This window comes from Rhinopithecus bieti, unplaced genomic scaffold (genome assembly GCF_001698545.2).
Source record: "Rhinopithecus bieti isolate Rb0 unplaced genomic scaffold, ASM169854v2 scaffold_63316, whole genome shotgun sequence".
Lineage (NCBI taxonomy): Eukaryota > Metazoa > Chordata > Mammalia > Primates > Cercopithecidae > Rhinopithecus > Rhinopithecus bieti.
Window position 1 is genome coordinate 1,470,536 of NW_016824497.1, and position 14,787 is coordinate 1,485,322.

General features: G+C 37.6%; 1 protein-coding gene across 1 annotated transcript in view; it reads left to right on the forward strand.

Moving 5' to 3' along the window:
* TLK1 (tousled like kinase 1) overlaps positions 1 to 14,787 on the forward strand; it is a 163,031-nt gene that overhangs the window by 30,549 nt on the left and 117,695 nt on the right. The window contains 1 exon segment of the mRNA XM_017862374.1: positions 353 to 471. Coding sequence (XP_017717863.1) covers positions 353 to 471 — 119 coding nt within the window.

Genomic DNA, 14,787 nt, shown 5'->3' on the forward strand with positions numbered 1-14,787 from the left:
AAATGGATTGGAATAGACTAGAAAATAGTTGTACAGGACACTTACTACTGCATTGCAGTAAGATTCGGTATTCTGTGAAACTTTTAAATATATGAATGTTTGTAACTGTGTATGAATTAGATGGAAAATACATTTCTTTCTGTGAGTTGCAGCCAAAAGTGTTGGAAATCCATTGTAGGATGTTTTGGTAAGTTGATGTGTACATTTAAAAATAGTCTGTCAATTTCATCTGCTTGTAGCATTCCTAAATTTTTAACATCTTAACTAATCATATATATATATATATTTGTGTGTGTAAGTATAAAGTATACACACATATATATGTACATATGTATATTTTTTTTCTTAATAGGTGCAATGGATGAGCTTCATAGTCTGGATCCAAGAAGGCAAGAGTTATTGGAAGCTAGATTTACTGGAGTTGCAAGTGGGAGCACTGGGAGTACGGGCAGTTGCAGTGTTGGAGCTAAAGTGAGCAAAATTTTCATCTTTATTTGACAGTCTTTCTTTGTATTAAATGGTCTAAAATAGTATGTAAAGGATTCCTACATATGTGCTTAACAGCAAATGTAACTTTTATAATGTATAGAATAAGATCAGTGTTCATAAACCTGTTTTGAATATAGTATACCATATTTCAGGGGCATTAGGCATTATAATACAGCATAATATGTTTCAGGGATAAAAAGGAGTTCGGTAGATTGTACTGCCGGTCTCCCACTGTGTACTTTCTTACCCTGCCTGCCCTTATTATCCATGGTCCTATCTGTACATCTAATCCACTGTTTCTAATTGCTGCATAAAACTTTAATAGCGTATATCTTTTAGGTCAGGAGTCCTCAACCCTGGGCCGAGGACCAGTACTAGTCCTGTTAGGAACCTGGCCGCACAGCAGGAGGTGAGCGGCAGGAGAATGAGCAGTACTGCCTGAGCTTCACCTCCTGTTAGATTTGGCGGTGTTAGGTTCTCATGGGAGCATGAACTCTATTGTGAATTGCGCACATACGAGGGATCCAGGTTGTGCACTCCTTATGAGAATCTAATGCCTGATCTGAGGTGGAATAGTTTCATCTCTAAACCATTCCCCACCCCACCCCAGCCCCCCATTTTCATGGAAAATTGTCTTCCACGAAACTGATCCTGGGTGCCAAAAAGGTTCGGTATCTTTGTGTTCAGCCTTTCAGTAATAGACCCAGATTGTCTACCTCAAACTGTGATGAGTTTTCATGTACTTGGGCTCTTACGGACCTTTGTGACCATTTATTTAGGATGTATTCCCAAGAGCACAATTGCTAGGTCATAGGGTATGTATAGACTAAAACTGGATAAATACAAGGATGCTGTTCAGAACAGTTGTACTAATCTGCATTTTCAGTGGAGTGCATGAGTATTTCTGTACTTCTATATCTCAGAAACACTTGACACCATCCACATTCCTCGTCATTTAGGTATAAAATATCTTTTTGTTTTACTTGTACCATCAATTATTTTGAGAATTTTTTCTTCTTCTTCTTTTCTTTTCTTTTTTTTTGAGGGAGTCTCACTCTGTCGCCCAGGCTGGAGTGCAGTGGCACGATGTTGTCTCACTGCAACCTCCACCTCCCAGGTTCAAGTGATTCTCCTGCCTCAGCCTCCCAAGTAGCTGGGATTACAGGTGCCCACCACCATGCCTAGCTAATTTTTAGTAGAGACGGGGTTTCACCATGCTGGCCAGGCTGGTCTTGAACTCCTGACCTCAGGTGATCCCCACCCACCTCGGCCTCCCAAAGTGCTGGGCTTACAGGCGTGAGCCACCACGCTCGGCCTATTTTGAGTATGTCTTTGTATGCTTGTTAACTTGTTGGGAGTCTTAGAAATTATTTTAATTCTTTGTCTGTTTTTATATTAGTATTACTTTCTTTTTTGAACTGATTTTCCCATGTTCCATGTATATTCTACATGTTGATTTCTTGTTGACTTCATGCATCATAAGTAACTTCTCCCACTTTGTCATATGTCTCTTACTTTGTTCATGGTCTCTGTTGAACTGGAGTTGTGTGAATTCATAGCATATTGAACTTTCTAAATTTGTTATCATCAGTCTCACCAATTTTTTGCCTTATGGTTTGTACCTCAGAAGTTTTGACTAACCCTTGGTATTTAACAAAAATAAGCATCACCATTAACCATTTGGGTCAAATGGACCTTTTGTATTTTATATTTATAAGTTATTTTACTACTAATTTATAGACACAGGAATAAAAGTATTATGAAAAACAACTTTATTAGATATTTTAATAAGAATTATATTGCACACCTCTTTTTATCAAGTAAATTTTGGCTCACAAACATAAAAGATGAAAGAATACTGTGATACGTCCTTTGAGCATAATGAGGTGGTCCAGAATATGGTTGCAGAATATTATATGATGCAGTCCTTACTGTGTTTTCTTTTTTCCTTATAAATATATTGTTCAATTCATTGATTCTTGAATTTGAGAAAATTCGTCTAGGTTTATGTTATCTGATTATCTGAGATTTTACAAATAGTATCACCACCATCAGCTTCAGAGTCTAGACATGCTACTGTTGGTGTTTATTTTCTGATTAATCTAATAATTGTAAGATGTATTCCTCTGTCATTTTCTTCTCTTAGCCATTGTGGATGGAAAATGAAAATTTTTGAATTTTTAGGTGGAGTCAGTGAAAGCCAAGATTAGAATACAAAGATGGTATTCTAGTCTTTCAAAATATTCTTAAAAGATGAAGCAGGGTGAAAAATGATGCAGTACTTGAAAGATAATGGAAGGCAAGAAGAAAACTGAAAGATGATTTATTTTACTATTGTACCATCCTTGTAGGTTATTAAATCTGTATTTTTCTGTTGTTTCCATAACAAATGAAGTAAACTTAGGTGTTTAAAACAACACAAATTTATTATAGTTTTGTAGGTTAGAAGTCTGTTACTAGTTTTATGGGCTAAAATCAAGGTGTTTATAGGGCTGTAATCCTTTTTGGAGGCTCAAGGGGAGGATCAGTTTCCTTGCCTTTTTTAGTTTCTTCTTTTTTTTTTTTCCCCCTCTGAGACAGGGTCTGGCTCTGCCACTCAGCCTGGAGTGCAGTGGGGTGATCGCGGCTCACTGCACCTTCTGCCTCCTGGGGTCAGGTGATCCTCCCGCCTTAGCCTCCCCAGTAGCTGGCACTACAGGTGTGTGCCACCATGCCCAGCTAATTTTTGTATTTTTAGTAGTGAAGAGGTTTCACCTTGTTGCCCAGGCTGGTCTTGAACACCTGGGCTCAGGTGATTTGCCCACCTCGGCCTCCCAAAGTGTTGGAATACAGGTGTGAGCCACAGCACCTGGCCACCTTTTTTGGTTTCTAGAGGCTGCTGTATTGTTTGGCTTGGCTGTTCCTCCAGTTTCAAAGCCAGCAACAGCCCATCTCCTTGACCATTCTTACAAAGTCACATCTCTGACAACAGTCTGGAATGGTTGGGTCTCTACTTTTATGTACTCAATGTGATTAGAGTAGAACAACCCAAATAATCTGGGATAATCTTCCCCAACTCAAAAGCCTTACCCTTAGTCACTTCTGCAGAGTCCTTTTTTTGCCATGTTAAGGTAATATAGTCACAGGCTCTGGGATTTAGGGTGTGTGTATCATTGGGGAAATTATTCTGCCTACCATACACCATCATTCTTCATTTTTTTCTTTGATTTTTTATTTTGTTTTTTAGTATAGTTGGGAATAATTGATGAAAATAATAAGTAATGATGAAGTAATTCCTAGTATGTGATAAATTCAAAATATAGGAAAAATAAGATCTGTGAGATTCCATAATATATTTTAGATTTATGAAAGGGTCCATTTGACATCTGATACTTGCAAGATATAATGAGTTTTATTCTATTAACAATAAATATAATTTTGTTTTTTTGATGATCCCTAAGAAGAATAAAAGTCCTCAAATATCATTCTTTACAAATACTTAGAATGGCTCAAAAAAGAAATTCAAAAACTAGAATTTGATCTCATAGACCTTGATGGTATTCTTAATTGTTAAATACTGCTTCTCCATCCCTGGGCCATAAAGATATTCTACAGTTTCTGTTATTAATTTTATAGGTTTACTGTCATACTTGCTCTGTAATCCATCTAGGGTCCACCTTTTATATAGTTTTGGTAGTGATCCAGTTTTATTTTTCTCCATCTAGTGAACAAGTTTTCTCCACAGTGCTTCTTAAATCATCTTTTTTTTTTTTTAGTGATTTGTGATGCCATCTTTATCATACATATGACTTACATAATTAACACATATGATTTACATATATATGATAAGTATATGTGGGCCGGGTGTGGTGGCTCATACCTATAATCCCAGCACTTTGGGAGGCCGAGGCCGGTGGATCACTCGAGATCAGGAGTTCAAGACTAGCCTGGTGAACATGGTGAAACCCCATCTCTACTAAAAAATACAAAAAATTAGCTGTGCATAGTGGCAGGTGCCTGTAATTCCAGCTACTCGGGAGGCTGAGGCAGGAGAATTGCTTGAACCCAGGAGATGGAGGTTGCAGCGAGCTGAGATTGCGCCATTGCACTCCATCCTGGGTGACAAGAATGAGACTCCATCTCAAAAAAAAAAAAAAAAAAAAAAAAAAAAAGTTTATGTGGTTGCCATGTATATATAGGATATAGGTTTGTCTCTGAAATGTCTCTGATGTCCCAGTGGTCTGTGTTCTTGTGCTCCAATATCACATTAAAAATACTATCATATTTTGGTATGTCTTTTTTATATAGTAAAGTAAAATCTCTTGTTTACTCATTTTCTAGGGTTGACTTTGTTCTTTATGGATCTTTAGTCCTTCATAAAATTTAAGCATCTCTATATTCTTGATAGCATTTGCGAATTCTTCTATTGTAGCTTTTTTGTGTCTTTTTCCTTAAAATATTCGAATGTAATTCTAATTTTGAATGCATTCAATTTGTACATTACTTTAGGGACTACTAGCATCTTTGTAAGATTAGGTTATCCTATTTAAGTACATGAAATGTCTCCCTATTTATTCAGTTCTCCCCATAGACTTCTTAGGAATTTTTGGCTATTAGATCCTTTAAAGTTTGTTGTTAATCTGTTTTTAATTATATTTTCTAGTTGATTATTGCTGACTTAGGATGCTTTTAATTTTTATAGTTTGATCTTGTATCTGGCAGTTTTGCTGTTGTTCTCTTTTATTGATTGTAATGGTTTGTTGGTTCTGTAGATTTATTTAAGAGAAATAATTATCTTCCAAAAATGATAGTTTAATCTCTTATACCTTAAATATGTATTTTTTCCTTATCTTGGTCATGACCTTGAATGCTGTGTCTTGTTCTTGCCTTGAAAGAGGAATTGTCTGAAGCTTCTTCATTAAGCATAATGCTTGCTCTAGGTTTCAAGTATATAACTATGCCCAAATTAAAGAAGAGCTTTTTTATTCCTGGTTAGTTAAGGAGATTTTGTTTGTTTTAAAAATTATAAATAGTTTTGAACTTAGGAAAGTCTTTTTTCAGTGTTGATTGAAAGACTCAGGTTTTTCTCCTTTGGATTATTAATATGATAATCGAATAGATTCTTAAAATGTTGAACCTTGTTTGCATTTCTGGGATAAACCATACTTGATATGATGTACTATTTAAAAAACACTTATCAGGCCAGGCCTGGTGGCTCACACCTGTAATCCCAGCACTTTGGGAGGCCGAGGTGGGCAGATCAGGAGGTCAGGAGTTTGAGACCAACCTGGCCAATATGGTGAAACCCTGTCTCTGCTAAAAATACAAGAATTAGCTGGGCATGGTGGTGTTCACCTGGGGTCCCAGCTACTCGGAAGGCTGAGGCAGGAGAATTGCTTGAACCCGGCAGGTGGAGGTTGCGGTGAGCCAAGATCGTGCCACTGCACTCCAGCCTGGGCCACAGAGCGAGACTGTCTCAAAATAAACCAAAACCAACCAACCAACCAAAGAAAACCCCACCATTCATTGGATTTAATACATGATTATTATTTATGATTTTTACATATATGCTTTAAGAGAAATGAATGTGCCAACTGGAAGAATGTAGTTCAGTGAGTTTTGACAAATGTATACACTTATGTAATCTACATTCCTCTGAAGATACAGAACATTTTCATTACCCTACCATATCTGGTTTATAATTCACTATCACATTAGCCTCACAAAATGAACTGGGCCCCTTTCACTGTTTTTAGTTTTTTCAGCATCCTGTATATGATAGGAAATGTTCATGAGAATATGAGTAGACACTTGTAAAACTGTCTTGGCCTGGAGTTTGTTTAGAATGGAGACCTTTTTTTTTTTTTTTGAATACAGGGGCTCACTTTGTCACCCAGGCTGGAGTGCAGGGGTGTGATCTTGGCTCACTGCAACCTATGCCTCCCAGGCTCAAGCAGTCCCTCCATTTCAGCCTCCCAAGTAGCTGGAACTATAGACGCTTGCACCACGACACTCGGCTAGTTTTTTGTTGTTGCTGGATTTTTTTTTGTAGAGACCAGGTTTTGTCATGTACCCAGACTGATCTCTAACTCTTGACTGAAGCGATCCACCTGTCTTGGCCTCCCAACGTGCTGGGATTACAGGTGTGAGCCACTGTGCTCAGCTAGGGAGATCTTTTACTGTCATTTTAATTTTTTTTTTTTTTGAGACGGAGTCTCGCTCTGTCACCCAGATTGGAGTGCAGTGGCACGATCTGGGCTCACTGCAACCTCCACCTCCCAGGTTCACGCCATTCCCCTGCCTCAGCCTCCCGAGTAGCTGGGACTGCAGGCGCCCACCACCACACCCCCCTAATTTTTTTTGTATTTTTAGTAGAGACGGGGTTTCACCGTGTTAGCCAGGATGGTCTTGATCTCCTGGCCTCATGATCCACCCGCCTCGGCCTTCCAAAGTGCTGGGATTACATGCGTGAGCCACCGCGCCCGGCCTAATTTCTTTAATATTTAGTTCGTTAATTCATTTCATGTAAGCTTTTAAACTTATTAGTATATATTTATAATACTTTTAACAACCTCCTTTGTTACTTTCTTTCTTCATATTCTCCTTTTCTGTTCATTCTTGCCAGAACTTTGTTTACTGAATATTTCAAATAAACAAATTTTGTTTTAATGTTTTCACTTTTTTTCTTCTCCCTTTTCCCCAATGATTTCTGCCTTCATAATTTACTTGTTATTTTGGATTTTCTTCTGTGGCTCTTCTTCCAGCTATTGAATTGAATGTTTAGTTTATTTACTTGTATATAGACGTAATTAACATACAATAAAATGTGTAGCTCTTATGTGTTTGGTTATGGAACTTTCTCCCCACGGTTTTTATTAAGGTATAATTATCAATTAGTAAAATTACCCTTTTTTTACTTGTATAGTTCTGTTTTAAGATTTGACAAATGTATATAATTGTGTAACCACCATCACAATTAAGATATTAAGTAGTTTATTTCACCAAAATATTTTCCCATACACCTTTGTAGTCAGCTCCTCTAGGTTGCCTCTGGCAACCACTGATCTGTTTTCTGTTCTTTTAGTTTAGGTTTTTAAGAAATGTTACATAAATGGGTACATATTGCAATATGTACCTTTTTGAGTATGGCTTCTTTTAACTTAGCATAATGCATTCATTTGAGATTGATCCATGTTGTTGGATGTTGGACCCTTTTGAATGCTAAATAGTATTCTGCTGTATGAAGATAACTACTTCTTTTTAGTCCATTTTCTGTTTGTTTATTTTTTGAGACAGAGTCTTGCTCTGTCGCCCAACTGTAGTGCAGTGGCACAATCTTGTCTCACTGCAACTTCCACTTCCTGGGTTCAAGCGATTCTTGTGCCTCAGCCTCCCGAGTAGCTGGGATTACAGGCGTGTGCCCCCATGCCCAGCTGATTTTTGTATTTTTAGTAGAGAAGGGGTTCACCCTGTTGGTCAGGCTGGTCTCAACTCCTGACCTCAAGTAATCCGCCTGTCTTGGCTTCCCAAAGTGCTGGCATTACAGGCATGAACCATCGCGCCTGGCTTTTTTAGTCCATTTTCTAGATGAGGAATATTTGTGTTGTTTCCAGTGTTTTGATAATTAGGAATAAAGGTATTGTAACCATTTGCGTATTCAACCTCCTGAGCTCAAGTAATCCTCGCAACACAGCCTCCCAAAAAGCTGGGACCACAGGTGTGCACCACCATGCCTGGCTAATGTTTTGAAGAGATAGGGTTTCATCATGTGGTTTTTTCATTCCCTTAGATATGGAAATTGTTTAGTGTAAATAATACAAAAAACAAAATATAAAACACTTCCATCCCTCCAGAGTGTTTTCTTCTGCCCCTTTCCAGTCAGTTCCCTCTTGTCAAACCCTTTCCCCCAGCTCTTATCTAATTTCTGTCACTACATTGCCTGTACTTGGATTCCATATACAGTAAATGAAAGTATGTAGTATATTCTTTTGTGTCTGGCATCCTTTATTTAACATAGTATTTTTGAGATTTATCCACGTTGTTGCTGTTTTAGTAGTTAATTCTTTTTGTTGATGAATAGAATTCCATTGTGTGAATATACCACAGTTATGCATTTAGTAGAGTGGTATTTGGATGTTTTCATTTTGCCTGTTATAAGTAAGATTACAATAAACATTTTGGTACAAATGTTTTGGTAACATGTTTTCATTTCTCTTGGGAAGATACTTAGCTGGATAGATGTATATTTAACTTGATAAGAAACTGCCAGGTTTCCAAAGTGTTTGTACCTGTATAAAAACTTTGTTCTGCATCCTCCCTGACATTTTGTTGTGATTCTTTTTCATTTTAGTGTAGTGGGTGTGAAGTAATATCAGCTCGTTTATTTTAACTTTTCTTGTTTTTTGATTAATGCTATCCCTCCAAGAACTGCTGTTGTAACTGTTCCATAAGTTTTGATGGGTGCTATTTTAATTAATGTTCAGATCTATATATTTCATAATTACCTTTGTTTCCTTTTTAACACAAGGGTTATTAATATAGGATATTTTGAGCTATCTTTTTGTTCTGGATTTTCAATCTGTTGCATTACAGTTGGAAAGTAGTTTGTATGACATCAGTCCCTGAATGTGCCTCATTTTAGAAACATTTCATATCTGATAGCTCTTAATTGTATTTGTTCAGATCTTAGACATCTCCTTGTATTGTGAACTTGGTGTATCTTTTTCTGAGGGAGGTGTGTTAAAATATTTAACTGATGATTCATGTATTTCTACTTGCCATTCATTTGTTTTTGCTTGATACATTTTGAGGTAGTATTTTACATGTGTATCTCTTGTTCTTTTTATGACTGTACACTACTTACTGTTAACTTTAGCTTTCTTTTGGATTATATTTGTTTTAGATACATGGTTTTCTATTTTATTTTTGCTCTCTTTAAATGTGTTTCTTGGGGCTGGGAGTAGTGGCTCATGCCTGTAGTCCCAGCACTTTGGGAGGCCGAGGCAGGTGGATCACTTGAGCCCAGGAGTTCAAGACCAGCCTGGGCAACACGATGAAACCCTATCTCTTCAAAACATTAGCCAGGCGTGGTGGTGCGCATCTGTGGTCCCAGCTTCTTGGGAGGCTGAGTTGGGAGGATTACTTGAGCTCAGGAGGTTGAGACTGCAGTGAGCTGAGATCATGCTACTTCAGCTTGGACGACAGAGTGAGACCCTGTCTCATTAAAAAATAAATAAATACATGTATTTCTTGTAGACATCATATGTTTTTTGATACAGTAGGAGCATTCAACTCTCTTAAATGGTGAGTTTTGTTTATTACATTTTTTGTAATTATTGTTATTTTCTGACTCGGTTCTACTATCTGTTGCCTAATGTCTTCTTGTACTTTATGCATTTTCCATTGGACAAATGTGAATTTTTTTTTTGATGTTTTAAAGTTACATATTCTATTTGTAGTGTTATGACAGTATACTCAGTGTAGTATATAGTATATGAGTGTAGCATGTCATTATAACACCGAAAATGCTCTTTCAAACTGCATTCCTGTGGGTTTTTTCCCTTTAAGTTTCGCTTAATTTGTGTTCATGTACATCTTTACCATCTTTCTCTGGTATTGCTGTGGTCTCCTGGCTGCTGTGTGTGTGTGTGTGTTTTTTTTCCTTCTTTGAGAGAGGGGTCTCACTCTGTCACCCAGGCTGGAGTGTGGTGACACAATCTTGGCTCACTGCAGCCTCTGCCTCCCAGGCTCAAGTGATACTCATGTCTAAGCCTCCTGAGTAGCTTGGACAATAGGCAAGTGCCACCATGCCTGGCTAAGTTTTTTGTATTTTTTTTAGAGATGAGTCTCACTGTGTTGCCCAGGCTGGCATTTAACTCCTGGGCTCAAGAAGTCTGCCCACCTTGGCCTCCCAGAATGCTGGGATTACAGGCATGAGCCTCTGTGCCTGACCAGCTCCTTTTTTAAATTCAGTTGTTATAACTCATTATTGTCTTTGAAATTCAGATTGTCTCAAATTTGGCCAGTGGAAACTCCTTCACATGGTCACTTTAGAGATCTTTTATCATTCTTTGGTTTTCAGACACAAGACATTTCTGGCTTACCTCATCCATTTCTGCATTGAATGTGAGCAGACATTCTCCAAGGATTCCTGGTTCATTTTAGTGAATAATGGTACTTAGGAACCAACATCTAGGTGCTAGTTATGCTTGTTGTTATAATACATAATAGTCTCTTAGAAGAATGCCAGCTGATGTAGAATCAGAACATTCATCATTTGGCATCCCAAATGTAATTATTAAGGCAAGGATCATCAATGGATGCTAATACCATTTAGTAAAATGTTTTCAAGAGCAGTATACTTACAAAGTCCTAATGTTTGACCCCATAGATTAGTTACTACAAAAGAGAAATGTGTTTAAAATGGACACCATTTCTCACCACCATAATAATCAAGATCAGACTTTTCATTGGCATATTATCTCAGAGAATCTGACATTGTATGTGCCTCCTAAGGTGGTGCAGTAGGAGTTACACAAATCACCTCTGTTTTTAATGCTGGAAGTATTTGATTTGAATTTAATGATGAGGCAACACTCCTGGGACACTGCTAGACAGCTGGCCTGGACTCATCAAAGTATTCAGTGCCTTAAAGAGCAAAGAGAGGTAAATGGAATTGTTGTAGATTGGATGAGGCTAAAGAGACATAGCAATCAGATGTAGTGTGTGAATCTGAATCCTGATTTGCTCCCAGACTGGGGGAAAACAGTTATAAAGGACATTTTTGTGACAATTGGGGAAATTCGAGTATAGATGTATGTTGGATGAAGATACTGAATTAATGTTGGTTTTACTCTTTTGTCTTTTGGGTAGGTTGTAATTTTAAAAATTGATTTAAGAACAAATACAGGTGAAGCTACAGAATGTATGACAGTTGTGACCAATGACTCCTGTAATGTTTAGAGTGATGATGATAATGTGCTTGTGAGATGCAGTATTATTAGGCAAATTTTAATAATAGTAGCATCAAGAGTTTGTAATTTGGAAGTAAAAACTAGAATCTAAGGATCAAATTGCTGGTAGCGATGGTGCTCTAGGAGAGAGGGGCAGGGAGAAAGGTAAATACCTTATCTAGGAGTATTGATTTATCCATAGAGAAAAATAGAGCAGTATATTTGCTGAAAGCAAGAAAGTGAGCACAAGCAACAGATACTGTACATAGAAGCTTCGTTTTTTGTTTTTCTGCTTTTATTGTTTTTAATTGATAGAGTAATTGTACATATTTATGGAGTACAGTGTGATATTACATGTATAGACAATGTATAATGATCAGATCAGGGTAACAAGCATATCTGTCATCACTTCAAACATTTATCATTTCTTTGTGATGGGAACATTCAAAATCTGCTCTTCCAGCTATTTGAAGATATACAATAAATTGTTGTTAATTATAGTCTTCCTATAGTGCTATAGAACACTAGGACTTACTCTTGCTATCCAGCTGTACTTTTATATTCATTAATCAACTGTTGGCTGCCCCCTCCCGCCTACTCTTCCCTACCTCTATTCTGTTCTCTACTTATAAGATCAGCCTTTTTGGTTTCTGCATATGAGTGAGAACATGCAGTATTTATCTTTCTGTGCCTGGCTAATTTCACTTAACAATGTCCTCCAAGCTCATCAATGTTGCTGTGAATGAGAGAAGTTTTTTTAATGGTGAGACAGTATTCCATTGTGTATGTACCAGATTTTCTTTATCCATTTGTCTGTTGATGGACACTTAGATTGATTCCATACTTCAGCTATTATGAATCATGTTACAGTAAACATGGGAATGCAGATATCTCTTCAGCATACTGATTTCCTTTCCTTTGGGTATACCCAGTAGTAGGATTGCTGGATCTGGTAGTTCTATCTTGTTTTTAAGGAACCTCCATATTTTTTTCCTTAATGGCTATACTGATTCGCACTTCCATCAACAGTGTAGGAGGGTTTCCCTTTCTCTGCATCCTTGCTAGTATTTGTTATTTTTTGTCGTCTTTTTTCTTTTTTGAGACAGAGTCTCGCTCTGTTGTCAGGCTGGAGTGCACAGTATCGGGGCTCACTGCGACCTCCGCCTCCTGGTTTCAAGTGATTCTCCTGCCTCAGCCTCCTGAGTAGCTGGGATTACAGGTGCACGCCACCACGCCCAGCTAATTTTTGCATTTTTGGTAGAGATGGCATTTCACCATGTTGGCCAGGCTGGTCTCAAACTCCTAACCTCAAGTGATCTGCCTGCCTCGGCCTCCCAAAGCACTGGGATTATAGACATGAGCTACTGTGCACGGCCAAGCATTTTTTAATATACCTGTTAAAATTTGTATGGTTTTTGTATGGTTCTTCTTTCAAGAAATGTCTTTGCCCATTTTTAGATTGGATTATTTATTGTTTTGCTGTTGAGTTGTTTGAGTTGCCTGTAAATTCTGGATATTATTCCCTTCTCAGATGAGTAGTTTACCAATCACTTTCTTCCATTCTACAGGTTGTCTCTTCACTTTATGATTGTTTCCTTTGCTGTGAAGAAGCTTTTTAGTTTGAGAAAATACCATTTGTCTATTTTTGCTTTTGTTGCCTGTGCTTTTGAGATCTTCTTCATAAAATCTTAACCTAGACCAATGCCCTGAAGTGTTTCCTCTAAGGTTTTTTCTAGTAATTTCATAGTTTTGGATCTTATGTTTAAATCTTTAACCCATTTTGAGTTGAGTTTTGTATACAGTGAGAGATAGGGGCTAGTTTCATTTTTCTGCATATGGATATCCGGTTTTTAATGTTCCCAGTGCCTTTGTCGAAGATTAGTCGGCCATAAATGCATAGATTTATTTCTGGCTTCTATTCTGTTCCATTGATCTGTGTCTGTTTTTATGGCAGTAGCATGCTCTTTTGCTTACTGTAACATTGTAGTATATTTTGAAGTCCAGTAGTGTGATGCCTCCAGTTTTATTCTTTTAGCTCAGTGTTGCTTTGGCTATTCAGAGTCTTTTGTGGTTTTATATGAATTTTAGGATGCTTTTTCTCTTTCTGTGAGGAATGTCATTGGTATTTTGATTGGAATTGTGTTGAATCTATAGATCACTTTTGGTAGTATGTCATTTTCAGAGTATTCTTCCAATTCATGAACATGGGGTGTCTTTGTATTTTTTTATGTCCTCTTTAATTTTTTTCTTCGGTGTTTTATAATTTTCCTCATAGAAATCCTTTACCTCATTGGTTACTTTTATTTCTATTTTTGTTTGTTCATAGTTCTTATAAATGGCATTTTTTTTTCTTTTTTTTTTGGAGATGAATCTCACTCTGTGACCCAGGCTGGAGTGCAGTAAGTACAATCTCGGCTCACTGCAACCTCTGCCTCCTAGGTTCAAGCAATTCTCGTGCCTCAGCCTCCACACGCCCACCACCATGCCTACGTAATTTTTGTAGTTTTAGTAGAGACGGCATTTCACCATGTTGGCCAGGCTGGTCTCCAACTCCTGGCCTCAAGTGATCCTCCCAAAGTGCTGGGATTACAGGCGTGAGCCACTGCTCCCAGCAGTGGCTTTCTTGATTTCTTTTTCTGCTAGTTCATTGTTGGTGTATAGAAATGCTACTAATTTGTGTATGTTGATTTTGTATTCTGCAGCTTTACTGAATTTATCAGTTCTCACAGCTTTTTGGTGAAGCTTTTAAGGTTTTCTATATATGAATTCATGTCATCTGCTATACATAGAACTTTTAAATTGCTGGAATAGAATGTAGAAGAAGGAATATAAAGAAATGTAATTCAACAAAAGAGAAGGAGAAAGAGAAAAAAAGAAAATATTTCATTTTATCTGCTATTATATAAGATGGAAGCAATAAAGCCAGGTATGTATTAACACAATAAATGAGACTCCATCTATAAGCTGTTAACAAGAAACATCCCTTAAAAAATGATGAACTTTGGAAATACCTGGAAAGAAAGTATCTCAGATAATCACGAAGAAAAATAAAGTACAATTAAGTATAAATTTGAGGCCAGCTGCAGTGGCTCACGCCTGTAATCCCACCACTTTGGGAGGCTGAGGCAGGTGGATCACTTGAGGCCAGGAGTTCAAGACTAGCCTGACCAAAATGGAGAAACCCCATTCTCAAAAAATTAGCCGGACATGGTGGGATGCACCAGCAATCCCATGTACTTGGGAAGCTGAGGCAGGAGAATTGCTTGAACCCAGGAGGCGGTGGAGATTGCAGTGAGCCAAGATTGTGCCACTGCACTCTAGCCTGGGTGGCAGAGTATGACTTCTGTTTCAAATATATATATATATA